This window comes from Leopardus geoffroyi, chromosome C3 (assembly GCF_018350155.1).
Source record: "Leopardus geoffroyi isolate Oge1 chromosome C3, O.geoffroyi_Oge1_pat1.0, whole genome shotgun sequence".
Classification (NCBI taxonomy): domain Eukaryota; kingdom Metazoa; phylum Chordata; class Mammalia; order Carnivora; family Felidae; genus Leopardus; species Leopardus geoffroyi.
Window position 1 is genome coordinate 37574886 of NC_059338.1, and position 17784 is coordinate 37592669.

Consider the following 17784-nt stretch of genomic DNA (forward strand, 5'->3'; position numbering starts at 1 on the left):
ATCTCATTGTGGTTGTGATTTGTATTTCCCTGATGATGACTGATGTTGAGCGTCTTTTCATGTGTCTGTTACCCATCTGGATGTCTTCTTTGAAAAAGTGTCTATTCATGTCTTCTTCCCATTTCTTCCCTGGGTTATTTGGTTTTTGGGTGTTGAGTTTGCTAAGTTCTTTATAGATTCTGGATACTAACCCTTTATCAGATATGTCATTTGCAAATATCTTCTCCCAAGGAAAAAGGCACTGTTTACTCCAATAGGGAGGTATACAAGCCCTGATAGTGATTTTGATGACTTTTCTTTTCTTATTTGCGAGAACTGAACTCTTTTTACTATTCCTGTTACATAAGCTATTATACCCAAAGGGGAAAGATTTTAATAAAATGTAACTCTTATTTATTTCCACTAAACAGCTGCCTGGGAATGACAGAGTACTCACTGGAAATGTTCAATTAATTAGAGAAATATATTTGTTAGACAAAGAACCAGCAGCCCTCATAGTTCTATTATTGGGACTGTCTTGTGTCAGTGAACAAACACCTTGAATTGATTCCATTTTGGGGACTGGTCATGCGCCCGAAAAAGCTTCAGAGGCAGGAGACAGACCCTGCCCTGGGAGATACCACAGTTCAGTTTATATACAAGAATACTGTCCAAAAACATCTAGTGCCTATGGTGTAGCAAAACATAAGTGCTTATTTTTAAAAAAATATCTAATGAGATAAAAACTCAATTTCATAAGAACAAATACCAGGCAAGATAACAGATTAGAGAGTGCACAGGGTCAGTAGATGACCTCTGCGTGCTGACTACAGCTGAGCAAGACACAAAGGTGGGGAGAGGGAGCGTGGGGCATCGGGTCCTCAGGACTCTGCTGGTCAATCAGCAGGGGCAAGGAGACTGTCTGTGAGGTCACTGTGCTGGGCCGCCCAGCACAAAGACTGACAAGACATGGGCCCACCCAGCAGCCTGATAGAGCAAGGGCCCCGGGGGTGCTGGAGCAATTCTTAGCAGGAAAGCAGCTAATGGGCTCTTACTTAGTTCAGGTATGTTCGGGCACAGAAATTGGCAAATTGTACAAACTGGCCTCCCTGAGACCCTTTCCGGGGATCTGCATGAGCAAAACTATTTTCATAATACTACTAAGATATCATTTGCCATCTTTACTCTGCTTTCCTGAGCATACAGTGGTGTTTTGCAAAAGCTTCATGATGTGTGATTCTGTAATACACTGCGCGTGGGAGAAATGGATATGAGAGCCCAGCTATCTTCTGTTAAGCCCAGAGATGCGTGGAAATGTAAAACAATGCCACTCTTCTCACTTTTTTTTTTTGTTTTGAAAAATGGCTGTTTTTCATAAAAATGTTTTATGTTAACATATAATTGGTTCATTATCTTAAAGTGAATTAATAAAGAAGTAGACATTTTTAATACTTATTTATTTTTAAATTTATGTTATGTTATGTTTTGTTATGTTATGTTATTTTTTATTTTTTTATTTTAGAGAGAGAGAGAATCTTAAGCAAGCTCCATGCTTAGCACAAAGCCCGATGCAGGGTTTGACCCCAGGACCCTGGAATCATGACTTGAGCCAAAATGAAGAGTCAGATGCCAACCGGGCCCCCCAAGAAATATATTTTTTTTAGTTTTCAGTTTTAATCTCAAAGTGGTAAATATCAACAGAGAGAACCCACATAAACAAAAACTCAGGGGTCCTCAATTTTTTAAGAGGCTTTATTTTTTAGAGTGGTTTTATTTTTATTTATTTATTTTTTTTTTTTTTAAAGTTTATTTATTTTTGGGACAGAGAGAGACAGAGCATGAACGGGGGAGGGGCAGAGAGAGAGGGAGACACAGAATCGGAAACAGGCTCCAGGCTCTGAGCCATCAGCCCAGAGCCTGACGCGGGGCTCGAACTCACGGACCGCGAGATCGTGACCTGGCTGAAGTCGGACGCTTAACCTACTGCACCACCCAGGCGCCCCTTTAGAGTGGTTTTAGATTCACAGCAAAATTGAGCAGAAGGTAAGGAGATTTCCTACAGATCCCCCAGCCCCACACATGCACAGCCTCCCCATTGTGCATGTATCCCCCACCAGAGAGGTGCATTTGTCACAGCTGATGAACCTACATTGTTTAGGGGAGGAAAAACAATTTTCCCTCTACTCTTCTGAGTTCTTAGCTGAGACCCCTGTGGTAAAAGACAGATTAGCAGGAGAAAAAACAAACAAGTTTATTAACATATATGAGTCATGTATGCATGGGAGATACCCGGGGAAAAATGGATAGCTCTTTGAGGTGGCTTGGAATTCAGGATTCGTTGTAAGAGGGAAAAGGGAGGGGGAAGAAGGCTTTTTAGTGGGGAGTGAGTGATTTTTAGGAAAAGATGAATGATCCCTTAGAAGAGTTGTGATAGTTTGTGACCAGGTTTGTCTGGGTATCACCTTCTAGTTTCTTCTCCTGTGATGAGTTACTCTTTCCTGGTTGATGAAACTTCTGGAGAGATGGTTTATAATAATTGAGTTTCTCTTGGAGGATTTGTCCTTAGTCAGATAAGGTGTTGTTTTAGGACAATTGTAGAATATGTCTCTACCATTATGGTATCATACTGAGTGTTTTCACTGCCCTAAAAATCCTGTGCTCCACCTATTCATCTCTCCCTGCCTCCATTCTCCCCCTGGCAAACACTGATCTTTTTACTGCCTCCATAATTTTGCCTTTTCCAGAGTGTTGTATAGTTGGAACCTTACAGTATGTAGGCTCTTCAGGTTGGCTTCTTTCACTAAATAATATGTATTTGAGATTCCTCCACATCTTTTCATGGCTCAATAGCTCATTAAAAAAAAATTTATGTTTATTTATTTTTGAGAGAGGGAGAGTGTGAGTGAGGGGAGGAGCAGAGAGAGAGGGAGACAGAATCTGAGGCAGGCTCCAGGCTCTGAGCTGTCAGCACAGAGCCTGATGTGGGGCTCGAACTCACAAACCGCGAGATCATGACCTGAGCCAAAGTCAGACGCTCAACCAACTGAGCCACTCAGGCACCGCTGTAGCTCATTTCTTGTTGGTGCTGAAGAATATTCTGTTGTCTGGGTGTATCACCATTTATCCATTTGCCTACTGTAGGATATCTCGATTGCTTTTAAGGTTTGGTAGTTAGGAATAAAGTCCCTATAAACATCCGTGTGCAGGGTTTTATGTGGACATAAGTTTCCAGCTCCTGTGGGTGAATACCAAGGAGGGATTCCTGGATGGTAAGAGATGTTTAGTAAGAGTCTGCCAAGCTGTCTTCCCAAGTGTTGCATCCCCACCAGCAGCGAGTGAGAGTTCCTGTTACTCCACATCCACACCACTATTTGGGATCGACAGTGTTGGGGTTTGAGGCTATCCTAGTAGTTGAGTAGTGGTATCTCATTGCTTTTCTTTTTTAATGTTTATTTATTTATTTTGAGGGAGAGGGAGAAAGAGAGGCAAGTGGGTGAGGGGCAGAGAGGGAGGGAGATAGAGAATCCCAAGCAGGCTCCATGCTGTCAGTGCAGAGCCTGATGCAAGGGTTCATCCCACAAACCACAGCATCATGACCCGAGCCGAAATCAAGAGTCACATGCTTAACCATGTTAGTGGACTGAGCCGTCCAGGCACCCCTCTCATTGTTGTTTTAATTTGCATTTTCCTGATGACATACGACGTGCAGTGCCTTTTCAGGTGCTTCTTTGTCTTCTTCCCAGGTGAGGTGCGTTTTGGAAAACAGTCCTTTATCAGATGTGTCTTTTGAAAATATTTTCTCCCAGTCTGTGGCTTGTGTTCTCGTTTTCTTGACAGTGTCTTTCACAGAGTAGGAAATTTTAATGAAATCCAGTTTATGAATTCTTTCTGTTATGGTTTGCATCTTTGATGTTGTCTCTAAAAAGTCACGGCCATACCCAAGGTCATCTAGGTTTTCTCCCTTGTTGTCTTCTGGGAGTTTAAAAGTTTTGCATTTTACATTTAAGTCTGTGATCCATTTTGAGTTACTTTTTGTGAGGGCGTAAAGTCTGTGCCTGGATTCTTTTTTTGCATGTGGATATCCAGTCGTTCTGGCACCACTTGTGAAAAGGCTGTCTTTGCCCCACTGTATTGCCTTTGCTTCTTTGTCAAAGATCAGTCGACTGTATTTATGTGTGTCTATTTTTGGGCTCTCTGTTCTGTTCCACTTATCTGTCTGTTCTTTCACAACTACTACACCATCCTGATTTTATAGCTTTAGAGTAAGTCTTGAAGTAGGGTTGTGTCAATCCTCCAGTTTTGTTCTACTCCTTCAATATTGTGTTGGCTATTCTGGGTCTTTGGGTCCTCAGTTTTTAAGAGTCTAAAGTGGGGGGGGGGGGGCGGGGAAGGGAGGGTCCTGAGACCAAAATGTTTGAGAACTGCTATTGTAGAGAAAGATGGACACACAGATGAGTGTATTAAATTTTTTTGTTAGGAAAGAGGATAGAATGTGGTGAAAGGGAACTCAGACTGAACTCAGACTACATCTTAACTGCCCTCTTTTGGGAGCTGAGCAAGCCTGTTGCTTTAGGGTACATCTCTGAGAGTCCAAATTTAGATGCTTTGTGACACAGACATGAGCCTGGTCTTAGGAGAGAATCCTAGATGGGCGTGGGACATGAGTTGTTGTCTTCCCTTGGGACCAGAGAACTCAGGGCAGATTAGGGAGGTTTGGAGTTGGTTTTTCCATTTCTCTGAGAGAAAAGTGAATCTTGGGGATTAGGGTTGTGCATGTAAATCAAGTACTATGCCTTTTCACCTTCATAATTAAGGCTTGTGAAATTTCAAGAGTAAGCCCTGTTAAAAGGGGAACAATCACATCTTGTGCTGTTTACCTGCCACCCTTGAAGTTCTGCAGGAAACGTAGAGAGGAAAAGGTGAGGCTTTGGTCTCAAACCCCAGGATTAAAATAAAAAAAATCCCCTGTTCTGCTGAGCTGGGCTCCTCCAAAGAGAAAGCTTTATTTGCTGAAAGAGGCCAGTTGCTTACTCTGCTCCATTCATGGCGGCCACACCCCATATCAGCCCGCTCCAGCCAGGGGAGAGGCCCGCAGCTGACTCAAGCCGAGCTGGGTGTTGGACGGCACCCATCTCCCACCCGCACAGTCAGGCTGTGCAGCTGCTCTCAGGCCCAGTTGACTTCATCAGCTGCAGGTAAATCTTGAGGGATCTCAAGAGCAAGCCAAAGCAAGCAAGCCTGAAGGCCAAGCCTTCCTGTTCCCTAGCCATGTGGAAGGCTGTCACCTCCAGGGACCACCCTCGATTGCTTCCCATCCTTTAGCCAACTGCCAGACACCCTGGAAGCACCACTCCCCGCACTGTGCCAAAAGTGACAGTATTCTTACTCCAGGGGAGGCAAGGCTTGCCTTGAGGGGAGGCAAGGCTGTTGTTAACCTGGGGACCACTGGTGGGTTCAGAGGGTCCTTAAAGGTCCCGAGACCAGGTATGTGTGCTCTTTTCTGGGGGGAAGGTCTAGAGTTTTCATCAGATTTCAAAAGTAGAGAAAATCCTTATAAAAAGTTAAAAGGATCACTGTGCTAGAGAGCAACACTAGTTATAACTGTCCTTCTGACGAGTTTCAAAGAGTCCTTCCAATAATAATAATTCAACAAAGAGTTGAGTTCTCCATGCCTGGCTCAGTGCTAAGGGCTGGAGACACAACAATGAGTAAGATCGGATGTGACCTATGTGTCATTGAAGGGCACAGATATAAATGAAATACACAAATGCATGTCTAATTCATTTACTTGTTTATTTATTAATTTATTATTTTAAAAAGTTTATTTTGAGAAAGAGAGAGAGAGAGTGCAAGCAGGGGAGGGGCAGAGAGAGAGGGAGGGAGAGAGAGAGAGAATCCAAGCAGGCTCCACACTGTCAGCGCAGAGCCCCATGCAGGGCTTACAGCCACAAGCCATGAGATCATGACCTTAGCCAAAATCAAGAGTCAGACACTTAACCAATTGAGCCACCCAGGTGACCTGCATGTCTAATTTAAAATCAAATGCGGTTCTGAATTTCAGAACTTGATTCTATGACAGATAGAACAGTGGATGTTTAGTTTTTGTTTTTGAATGTTTATTTCTGAAGAGGTAATATACTCATGTTCAAAAATTCAAAAGAATTATACAATGAAACACACTCACCCCTGGCCACCCACCTACCATTATTCCCTAGCCTCTCCCTGGAGGCCATGCATGTTTTATAGATTGAAGAGTGGGTGTTCTGCTATTAGACGGAGGGAGTGGGGAGGAGGGCGGAAAGGAGAAAACTTACCTGAGGATATGATGCTTGAAGTTTGAAGCATGAATGTGAAGGGAAGAAGACTGCAAAGGGTTAGGGGAAGCATTTAGATAGAGGCAATAGCTTATGCAAAGGCCCTGTAGCAGGAGACAGCTTGATATATTAGAAAAATGAAAAGAAAGCCTATATGGCTGGAGTGCAGAAAGCAAGGGGAGGAGAGGTCTGGGATGCTGCTGGGTGGGGAGCATGCAGTCTTGTAGCTCTCTTAGCATTGTGGACTTTCCCCTAAGATCCTGGGAAGCCACTGAATGATGAGAGGAGAGAACCTTCAATCATACTTGCATTTTGAAAATGCTATTCTGGTTATAGTATGGAGAATGGATTGGACGAGAGAGCAGTTAATGTGCTTATTTAGTGCAGGTGAGAAATGATGTGGCTACATATATTGCAAGAAATGTATTGGTATAAAAGGTTCCTGCTTCTGAAAAATGTTGACAAAGTATTTGTTTCAATTCTCTCAACTGAGCGGAAGAAAATTCCATAATAAGAGTTTGCTTAGAAGACAGTTATTTGGTCCGAGCATGTGGCCAAACTGACAGGATAATTTAACATCTGTAAAAGGTTGATGGACGAGGGGCTGAAGTCTCATAAAATCTTGCTACAAGTCTTTTGGTCCAGCCTCCCTCCTGACCACCCCTGGAGACATCTCCCCTGTGCAGGAGCCCTCCAGTGGCTGGAGGTTGTCACTGTTGCTACAAAGTCATAACAGAATGACCCTGTGGGTGACAGTGCACTAGTTAGGAAACCAACCACTACAACACCTGATGGCTGTAGTTGTTTTGGTATTGGCACACTTAACTTTCCTTCTCTCGACCCCCCTCCCCCAGAATGGCTTATTCTGAGGAGCAAGGAGGGGTCCCCTGTGGTTTCATCCGCCAGAATTCCGGCAACTCCATTTCCCTGGACTTTGAGCCCAACACGGAGTACCGGTTTGTGGAACAACTGGAAGAACGTTACAAATGTGCCTTCTGCCACTCAGTGCTTCACAACCCGCACCAGACGGGGTGCGGGCACCGCTTCTGTCAGCACTGCATCCTGTCCCTGAGGTGAGTGGGCAGGGCCTGCAGCTCTGGCCAGACCAGGCGTGGCTGTTCCTGGGATGGAAATGTCGAACGTGGCCACTCGGCTGTCATTGTGGTTTTTGGAATTGCTGTGGTTGGCTGCAGAACCGCGAACGCGAGGAGGGGCTCTCCCAGGGGCTCTCTCTGAGAGCCTGAGGAATAACCTTTTTTTTTTTTGGCCTCTCACTTATTGATAGTCACCTTTTTTTTCCCTTTAAAAAAAAATTCAATTCCTAGTAACTTCTTTTGAATCCATGTTTAATATCTAATATTGTACAGGTTGGAGAGCTCTATCTAGAATGTGGACATTTATAAAATCAATTTCAAAATTTGTAATTTTTCTATATTTAAGACGAGAGCACATAAATGGTACTGTAGGGCTTAGAGAGGAAATATATTTCTCCTGTATATTTGAGAAAATGTGAAGTCTTTTTCAAGAAAATCTAAGAAACATTATAATCCTACCCGTGAGGAAAGAGGGCCTCATTTACTCTTTCATGCAGTGACTTACTGGTAACTAGGGATTTCCAGATTGGATTGCTGTAGTAATTTATCTATGCTGGTAGCTCTGAAAGTAAGCCTTGGGATCCATATTTGTTTTATGTTCTGCTTAAATCAGCAAGAATAATAAGTCTGATGGTGTGAAAAAATAATGAAAAATGAACGATAAGTAAAAAGAAAAAATTCAAGCATAATTAACGTACAGTGTTCTGTTAGTTTCAGGTGTACAATGTAATGATTCAACAATCCCCTACATTACTCAGGGCTCATGATAGTCACCTTTTCTTGACATTCAGACCACATGCGAGGCAAACCTTGATGCACAGTCTGTGTGGGGAAGGACCTGCATCTCACAGGGGTCTGTGTAGTTGTTGCTCCGACTTTTCCTTGCCTTAAGGCAGAGGTGGTGTCACATCCAGAATGGACCTCTCTGCAATGGATGCTGTCCACTTAGGGCAGTGGGAAAACCTGGGTCATACCATTTTGAGGGAGAAGACCAGGGAAGCTATGGAAGCAGGCTTTGGGTTTTTTTTTAGGGCACTAAGTAAGTTGTTTCCTACCAAGCTTGGAAAGAGGGTTATTATAGCACATTCTCGTTTACTCATGGGTTTGTCTATTCAGCACCTGTGTGTTCCAGGCACCTTGCTAAACTAAGCTTCAGTGTACAGAGAGGAAGAGCTGGAGGTCAGTGTGGAACAGGACCCACTCTCTGCCCTCCAGAACGCTCCAGTCTAGTGAAGAGACAGGTTGTGGCACAGTGTGATAAGCAAAAGACTGCCGTGGGAGCACCGGCAGGGGACATTTAACTCTGTCTGGGGGACTATTTGACCTGCATCTTGGAGAATGAATGGGAGTTTTTTGGCAGACTGGGAAGGTGCTGAAACTGCAGTGGGAGGTGGGGGAGAGACACAACGCTTCTTGGGGGAGGGAGCAGCAGGAGGGAAGATAGGGCCAGGTCTGTTCAGGGGAGCTGAAAGGGGTCAAGCATGGCTGGAGTGCTGGGGCTGCTCTTGGAAGAGCGTTTGAGGTCAACTCTTAATTCCAGCTCTATTTTTATTTTTCTCTCCAGAGAATTAAATGCAGTCCCACTCTGCCCTGTAGATAAGGAGGTTATCAAATCTCAGGAGGTAAGAAAATCACCGCTTTGGTTTAGCGGCTCTCTGAGTGATGGAGAAACCAGTGTCCTGGGTTGAACTGGATATAGAGGTTGGAGCAGTAGAGCGGGAGAGGGGGGCCTTTCTTAGAGTCCACTTTCCTCTGGTGTGGGGTCAGGCCAAACCCTACTCCTACCACTGTTTCAGAGGCTTGTTTGGGTCTTTATTGATGCCTCTCCCCCTGCCCCCAACCAAATTTCTACTCTGCTCCCTCCTTACCCCCTTCCAACACCAGCTCCAGGTACATTAAGTTGCTTGGAGAAATTAAACATCCTGTTTCTTGGAATTCACTTTCTCCTCTAGTTAATTTCTAAAACTTCCTTTTATTATGTCTAACAATAGCTTTATTGAAGTATAATTCATATGCCATAAAATTTACCTTTAAAGTATATGTGTTTCTTGGAAAATAATAACATAAAGTAAAGTGTACATGTTTCTTGGGTGTATACTTCGGAGTGGAATTGCTGGGTCGTATGGTAATTTTGTTTAGGGCCATAATGGTAACTTTATGTGTAACATTCTGAGGAGTTTCTTCAGACGATTTTTCAAAGCAACTGCACCATTTTACCTTCCTACCAGCAGACTGTGAGAGTTCTAGTGTCTCTAGATCCTTGCCGAAAGTTGTTAATGGCCATCATTTTGATTACAGTCTTTCTAGTGGGTACCTGTTTTGCTTTGCATTTCTCTAATGATTAATGATATTAAGCATCTTTTCATGTTTTTGTCTATTTGTGTATCTTCTGGGAGAAATGCCTTCTCAATTTCTTTGCCCATTTTTTAGTGGATTATTGGTCTTTTATTGTCGAGTTCTAGGAGTTCTTTATATATTATGGATACAAGGCTCCTATTGAATGTATGATTTGCAAATATTCTCCCATTCTGTGAGCTGTCTTTCCACTCTTGGTGGTATCCTTTGAAGCATGAAAGCTTTTCATTTTGCTGAGGTCTTACTTGTCTTTTGTTTGTTTTGGTCACTTGTTCTTTTAGTTGCATCTAAGAAACCATTACCTAACCCCTGATCATGAAGATTTTCTCCCTTAAAACTTCCTTTTAAGGTGGCTCAGTCAGTTGAGCGTCTGACTTTGGCTCAGGTCATGATCTCGCAGTCTGTGAGTTCGAGCCCCACATCGGACTCTGTGCTGACAGCTCAGAGCCTGGAGCTGCTTCAGATTCTGTCTCCCTCTCTCTCTGCCCCTCCCCTGCTTGTGCACGTGTGCTTTCTCTCTCTCTCTCTCTCTCTCTCTCTCTCCCCCTCTCTCCCTCTCCCTCTCAAAAATAAGTAAACATTAAAAAATTAAAAAAAAAACTTTTTTTAAGCTCAGTTTTCTTCCTGTACAATTCTGTTACAGGACGTTCAAGCATCACCTCCTGAGCACTGGTCTAATGTACACGCTCCTTGTCTATGCTCTTATGTTGTGTTTTCCAAATGCCTAGTAGAGGACAGTGCCGTGCTTGTGTTTGCCTCACCCACTAGAACAGGGGTTGACATACTACAACATGAGATATGTTGAGACAAATCCAGCCTTCCACCTGTTTTTGTCTGGCCCATGAGCTGAGAATGGTTTTCACATAAATCATTGAAAAAAATCCAAACGAGTGTACACAGGAACTCTGTGCTACTTTTGCACATCTCATGAGTATGTAAACTATTTCAAAACAAAAAAAAAATATTTTATTAAAAAATTTTGTTAATGTTTATCTGTTTTTGAGAGAGAGACAGAGACAGAGAGAGTGAGAGTTTGAGCGGGGGAGGGACAGAGAGAGGGAGACACAGAATCTGAAGCAGGCTCCAGGCTCTGAGCTGTCGGCACAGAGCCCGATGTGGGGCTCGAACTCACAAACCGCGAGATCATGACCTGAGCCAACTTCGGATGCTTAACCGACTGAGCCACCCAGAAACCCCAACAAAAAATTTATTTTAAAAGTCAAAAGAAGAATAACATTTTGTGACATGTGAAAATTATATGAAATTTACATTTCAGTGTCCATAAATAATGTTTTATTGGAACACAGCCAAGCTCATCCACTTAAGTATTGTATGCAGCAGAGTTGAATAGTTGCAAAAGAAAACATTGCATTGTGGCCTGCAAAGCTGAAAATACTGACTATCTGATCCTTTATGGAGAAAGTTTGCCAACCCCTGGTGTGTGCTGAAATAGCAAGTCTTCACAGCTTCAGTGACAGTACCTGATGACTAATACAAACTTTTATACTGTGACAGGAAGCTGAAAGCGTCACCCTCATCTACAGCCCACCTTCTGACCTTTGAGCATATGAGGTCAGGTGTACCATGAGATTCTCTTGCAGCCTACTGTGCTGAGCATTGAATTTCCTGGCTTGTATGTTCAGTGGCCTGTTGGAAATACGTATCTGAGAAAGCCTTTTCTTTTATGGTGGCGAATCTGATATTTCCATTCCAACCACTGTCTGGAAGTTTCCACCTGACTTTTTTTTTTTTTTAATGTTAATTTTTGAGAGAGAGAGAGACAGAGTGTGAGCTGGGGAGGGGCAGAGAGGAGAGGGAGACACAGAATCTGAAGCAGGCCCAGGCTCCCAGCTGTTAGCACAGAACCCAACATGGGGCTTGAACCCATGAACAGTGAGATCATAACCTGAGCCAAAGTTGGATGCTTAACTGACTGAGCCCCCCCAGGCGCCCCTCCACCTGACTTTTGAGATGTATCTGAAGACCAAATTAATAATAGTTTCATTCACATTGCTCTGAAGCTTTGGAGTGTATGAGACCTGTTGTGTTTCTCTTTTAGGTGTTTAAAGACAATTGCTGCAAAAGAGAAGTCCTGAACTTATATGTGTATTGCAAAAATGCTCCTTCCTGTAATGCCAAGATTATTCTGGGGCGATACCAGGTGGGTGTTACTCATGACCAATATTTGCTTTGGCTATCTTTCCAGTGGCATGTATTGAACACCTTTATATGACAGTTACTGGGCAAAGCATGATAGGGGGCTCATTGGGTTGCCCTCAGAGAATTCCTGTCTAGCAATACAGTTGGCTACAGTGCAGCACTCCAAGAGCTAAGTGTGGGTGAAGAGGTCTATCTCATATGGAATGCACGGAGGGCATACTATATGTGCTAGACCTACACTGTGGGTTAGGGGTCATTGACCCAAAAGAGAAGCTGTGGACATGCTGAGCAAAAGGACATGCCAGTTATGGGGAACTGTAAAAGATTTGGGGTCCCCAGGGTGGGAGCCAGGGCAGTCTGCACAAAGACACGTTTGCAAGGGTCCCTGCCTCAAAGCATTGGCAGATGCTGGTGGGTGTTTCCAGCAGCTGTGGGCCCCAGCCCGTTGGTTTATGATCCAAGGCATATAACATAGAGCAGAGCAGAACTAGGATGTGATTTAAAGGGGAAGCGTTGGTGTGAGCTGCAAACACACAAGGTGTAGGGGTAGCGAAGGGGAGTTTCTCTCACATGGAACTGCCCTACCTGGTTCTTCCAGCCAGCTGGGGAAGCTCGATAAATGGGAAGCGGGAAATGTGGCTGTGCCACGGCAGGCCCGTATCAGGTTTGATCACACTGTGCAGGAATAAGAAGCGGGCATCTCTAGCTTCCAGAGAATTGCTTGGGGGCTGCTGAAATTTTGCTCTCCCACCCACATCTTTTGGAACACATTTCAGGTGATTCAGCCTTTTCTCCACCTTGCCTCCGAACCCCCCGGTCACTGAGCTTATAAATGAGTAAATGATTTCCTTGTTAACCCCAGGATTTCTTTGGAGGTTCACTGAACTTCTCCTGGGTTGATAGGCCCTGGAGCAAGGCCTCTTTTCCAGCTTTGTTGTCACTAAGGCTGAAAAGGAAATGAGGCTCAAATGGATCATCCATCCATCAGCTTTTGTGACCAGATCCACACTTTCTAGAGAAGAGTGGCTGGTGTCTTTTCACCTGTTTCTTTTATATTTCCCCTCATTCCTGCCTCCCCCCACCACCACCCTAGCTTCCAAAGGTGAGGTGAAGGTTCTCAGGCAGGAGAATCCTAATGGATGTTCACTATTTTGGTGAGAGCAGAGGGGTAGCAGCAGTGAATTTTGGAGAAGATACGGATTTCAACGGTCACTATTTGTTTCTTATTACTAAAGGTAAAGGAGAGTAGCTGTAATATTTATTTACCTCCTGTAGAAAAACTGGTTGGTTTTTCTCCTTTAGGAAGGGGGTCAGCAAAGTGTTTCTGTCAAAAGCCAGTCGGTAGATTTTTTAGGCTTTGCAGGCCATACAATCTGTGTATCAGCCACTCACCTCTTCCATTTCAGATGGAAAGCAGCCTCTGGCTGTATGTGAACAAATAAGTATGGCTGTTCTCCAGAAAAACTTTATTTACAAAAGCAAGTAACAGACCAGATTTGGCCCACAGGCTGAAGCTTGCCAACAGTATTGTAAGGGGTCTTGCTGGGAATAACATCAATAGGGTTTTGATAACTTGTTAGCATCACAATAACTTGCAGTGATCCAAAGCGTTTATTAAGATATATCTCCTGCTGGGGGCGCCTGGATGCCTAAGTGTGTTAAGTGTCCAACTATGGCTCAGGTCATGATCTTACAGTTCCTGAGTTTGAGCCCCATGTCAGGGTCAGCTCAGATCCCGCTTCAGATCCTCTGTTTCGCTGTCTGTCTGCCCCTCCCCTACTAACTCCCTTTTCCTTTCTCACTCTCAAAAATAAATAAACATTCAAAAAGAAAAAAAAAAGATACACCACCTGCTTTTCAAAATTGATACCATAAAGAATACTGGAACGAACACTGTCCATGTTATTGTTGTCTCGTATTCTGATTAAGAACATTTCCTGACTAACAAGCTTGACCGCTCTCAGCTTCTCTTGGGCCTGTGATTCTGGTTTTGTTTTTTTTCCCCATCTGCTTTTTTTGACCACTCTGGAACAGCTCTCTCTCCCTCCTCTTTCTTCCTTTAATCCTTTTCCTTCCTTCATGTACTTAGGATATGCCCCACTCTTATTTGCTCTTTCCCTCCATCCCAGCTTTTACCATCTGCCATGCAGAGATTAGTACTTGGTGCTGGCAGTGGGGATGGAGGGTGCACAGAAGAAATTAAAAATGCCCTTGCAGGACTGGTAAATTACTCAGCAAGCCTAAGGAAGGTGTTTAGGAACTACCCTGCAAATTCGGGCATGTTACTAGATAATCTGAAATAGACTCAGCTTGCTTCCTTCTTCAGCCATCTTCCCTGTCCTAACTCCCACCAAACAAGGCTAGCCATCACAGCCTCCGTCTGGGCAGCCCCATCCATGCTCTCTCCTCTGCAGCCCTGTCTGCCCAGCTGCCCCCAGTGTCCTCCCTCCCTCTCTAGGCTTCCAGCTGGCTCCCCTCCTGCCGCCCTGGTCAGCGGGGCCCATTGGCCTGTGTTATCTGTTGCAGGACCACCTCCAGCAATGCCCGTTTCAAGCCGTGCAGTGTTCTAATGAGAACTGTCAGAAGCCAGTCCTTCGGAAAGATCTGAAAGAACATTTGAGCGCATATTGCCAGTTTCGAGAGGAAAAATGCCTTTATTGCAAAAAAGATGTGGTAGTAATCAATCTACAGGTAAAGAAAGAAAGAGAAAGAAAGAGAGAGACAGAGGAAGAAAGAGAGAAAGAGAAAGGAAGGAGGAAAAGAAAAGAAAGAAAGAAAGAAAGAAAGAAAGAAAGAAAGAAAGAAAGAAAAGAGAAAGAAAGAAAGGAAAAGAAAGGGAAAGAAAGAAAGATTGTCTTTTATGGGACTAAATTCTACCTGAGTGGTCACAGTGAATTTATTTTTGTACAGAAATAGGTCCAAAGAATTATCTTAGAGTTCTGTAAAAAGCCGAAAACCTTGTTGGTAGGACACTACTCATTTATCATTGGTGAAAGCACTGTTTGAACACCTACTAAGTGTGATTGTGCAAGGAGCAGTGCTAGGTGCTGGGTCATGAGGAGGTGACGATATTGTGTCCTCAGGGTGCTTCAGTCCATCTGGAGTGGCAGGACATAGGCAGAAAAAAAGTGTGTTGTACTTTTCACATGTACCAGAGGAGCCATACTGATGACTCACAAAGTTTGCCCTCCGTAAGTCCTGCGCCCTCTGACCTTTTGGAATAATTGGAAAATTGAATTAATTTACGTGAAGAAAGCGGCCATCTTTATTTAGTCCTTTTTGGAACTAGGCTGTACCTTCCTGTAGAGGGCAAGCCACATAACACAGATCCCCAGAGACCTATGCATAAACCCTGTGAGGCCATAGTAGGGAACCCTGGGAGGCGCAGTTTGGCTCTGTTTCATCACACTTTCTCTGTTTCAGAATCATGAGGAAAACTTGTGTCCTGAGTACCCAGTATCTTGTCCTAACAAGTGTTTGCAGATGATTCCAAGATCTGAGGTAACTGTAAATGATTCTCTTAGATTTTACGTAAGGTAAAGTTTTAGTAACCAATGTGGTATGTGTTTGATAAACTCCCACAGGCAGAAGCCCAAGGTTTAAATAACCCCTCGACAGCCGTATCTCTGTGTTCCCTTCCCTTTTCCCTGAGAATTCTTCTCGGTTTTTACCACAGCTCTCCTTCTGCCAGGCCTCAGCATGGCTTTTCCCGTTCTGTTCCCTCCCTTTTTCCCAAGCCACCCTTGGTCCCCTGCACGCTGCAGTTCTATCAGGCAGTTGGAGAATTGGTGATGAATTTCTGTGGCGTGAGGCTGTCTGTTTCGTAGGTGGATGAACACCTCGCTGTGTGTCCTGAAGCTGAACAAGACTGTCCTTTTAAGCACTATGGCTGTACTGTAAAGGTATGGAATGCCGTTTTGTTTCTGCCCCTGCCTTCTACTGTATCGTTTATTTGGTGGGCTTATTTCACTCTTTGATTCCATTCAGGATGCAGAAGGACATTCACTTTGGAGAACTTTTAGACTGGCAATTTCAGTCAGGGTTCTCCAAAGAAGCAGAACCAATGGGAGATACGTACCTACATATACATATAGAGACTTATTTTAAGAAATTAGCTTATGTGACTGTGGGAACTGGTGAATCTGATTATTTGCAGAGCAGACCAACACTGTGGAAACTCAGGCTGGAGTTTCTATGTTGCAGTCTTGAGGAGAAGTGCTTCTTTTTTTTTTTTTAATTTTTTTTTTAACGTTTATTTATCTTTGAGACAGAAAGAAAGAGAGACAGAGCATGAACGGGGGAGGGGCAGAGAGAGAGGGAGACACAGAATCGGAAGCAGGGTCCAGGCTCTGAGCCCAGAGCCCGACGTGGGGCTCGAACTCACAGACCGCGAGATCGTGACCTGAGCTGAAGTCGGACGCTTAACCGACTGAGCCACCCAGGCGCCCTGAGGAGAAGTGCTTCTTGAGGAAACCTTATTCTTTGCTCTTAAAAGGTGGTTGGATGAGGACTTCCCACATTATGTAGAGTAATCTGCTTTACTTAAAGTCAACTGATTTGTAAATGTTAATCTCAGCTACAAAAGTTCCTCACAGTAACATCTAGATTAGTTTTGACCAAACAACTGGGCACCGTAGCCTAGCCAAGCTGACACATAAAATTAACCATCATGGTAATTATTTCTAATTCAGACTCCACTGCCTCTACCAGATTTTGAGACTTTCTGGAGTCATCCTTCTGATGATTATAAATCTTGGTTTTATGGTACCCCTTCTATTACCACATATTTTGAGATGGAATTGATTTGAAATCATGTTTTAAAATGTATTGGGGCGCCTGGGTGGCTCAGTTGGTTAAGCGTCCGACTTCGGCTCAGGTCATGATCTCGCATTTCATGAGTTCGAGCCCCACATCGGGCTCTGTGCTGACAGCTCAGAGCCTGGAGCCTGCTTCGGATTCTGTGTCTCCCCCTCTCTCTGCCCCTCCCCTGCTTGTGCTATCTCTCAAAAAATGAATAAATGTTAAAAAAATATATTTTTTAAATAAAAAAATAAAATGTATTTTATTACTTGTTAAACACCTTTAAAAAATGTTATTTAATAAATTTATAAAATATATAAAGAAAAGAAAGTTTGCTTTCTACCTCATTTTAACAGATTCTTGATGGATCAAACTTTTAGGCATTAAGATATACCATGCACTGTATTGTTTCATACTTTGTGTACATCTAAAATCACTCCAAATTAAAAGTTTATTTTAGGGGCACCTGGGTGGCTCACTCGGTTGAGCACCCGACTCTTGATTTTGACTCAGGTCATGGTCTCATGGTCTTGTGGGTTCAAGCCCTGCATGGAGCCTCGCACTGACAACACAGAGTCTGCTTGGGACTCTCTCTTTCTCTCTCTCTGCCCCTCCCCCACTCACTCTGTCTCTGTCTCTCAAAATAAATAAATAAACTTTAAAAAAAGTTTATTTTAAAAATCATAAAAAATACTAGAAGAAAAGGTGAGTGGATTTTTTTATTCTTGATATAAAAGTCTTTCTTAGATGACTAACACAAAACCAGGAGCTGTAATTTTGATGTTTAACCACAAATATTTTAAACTTTTATATGATTTTTTAAAATACCATAAATAAAATCAAATGGCAAACCACAAACTGGAAGTAAATATTTACAACATATGACAAGACAAAAAAGGATATTTTCCTTAATATATTAAGAATCATTACAGTAGGCATAGGAATATATGAGTAGTTTCAGAAAAAAATTCAATTGACTAACAGATGTAAGAAAAGACACTCAATCTCACTCCTAAATGTATATTATAACAAGAAGTATAACTTTCACCATCAAATTGACAAAGATTAAAACAACTTACAAT

The 17784-nt window shown here is 43.3% G+C and overlaps 1 protein-coding gene across 3 annotated transcripts in view; it reads left to right on the forward strand.

Moving 5' to 3' along the window:
- TRAF5 (TNF receptor associated factor 5) overlaps nucleotides 1-17784 on the forward strand; it is a 51394-nt gene that overhangs the window by 21383 nt on the left and 12227 nt on the right. For 2 of the 3 annotated variants that reach the window (XM_045452444.1, XM_045452445.1), the window contains exons 2-7: nucleotides 7148-7366; nucleotides 8952-9009; nucleotides 11802-11903; nucleotides 14429-14593; nucleotides 15326-15403; nucleotides 15730-15804. In XM_045452444.1, coding sequence (XP_045308400.1) covers nucleotides 7149-7366; nucleotides 8952-9009; nucleotides 11802-11903; nucleotides 14429-14593; nucleotides 15326-15403; nucleotides 15730-15804 — 696 coding nt within the window. In that variant the 5' untranslated portion in view covers nucleotide 7148. The remainder of the gene's footprint in view (nucleotides 1-7147; nucleotides 7367-8951; nucleotides 9010-11801; nucleotides 11904-14428; nucleotides 14594-15325; nucleotides 15404-15729; nucleotides 15805-17784) is intronic. The other variant, XM_045452446.1, reaches the window with a different exon arrangement.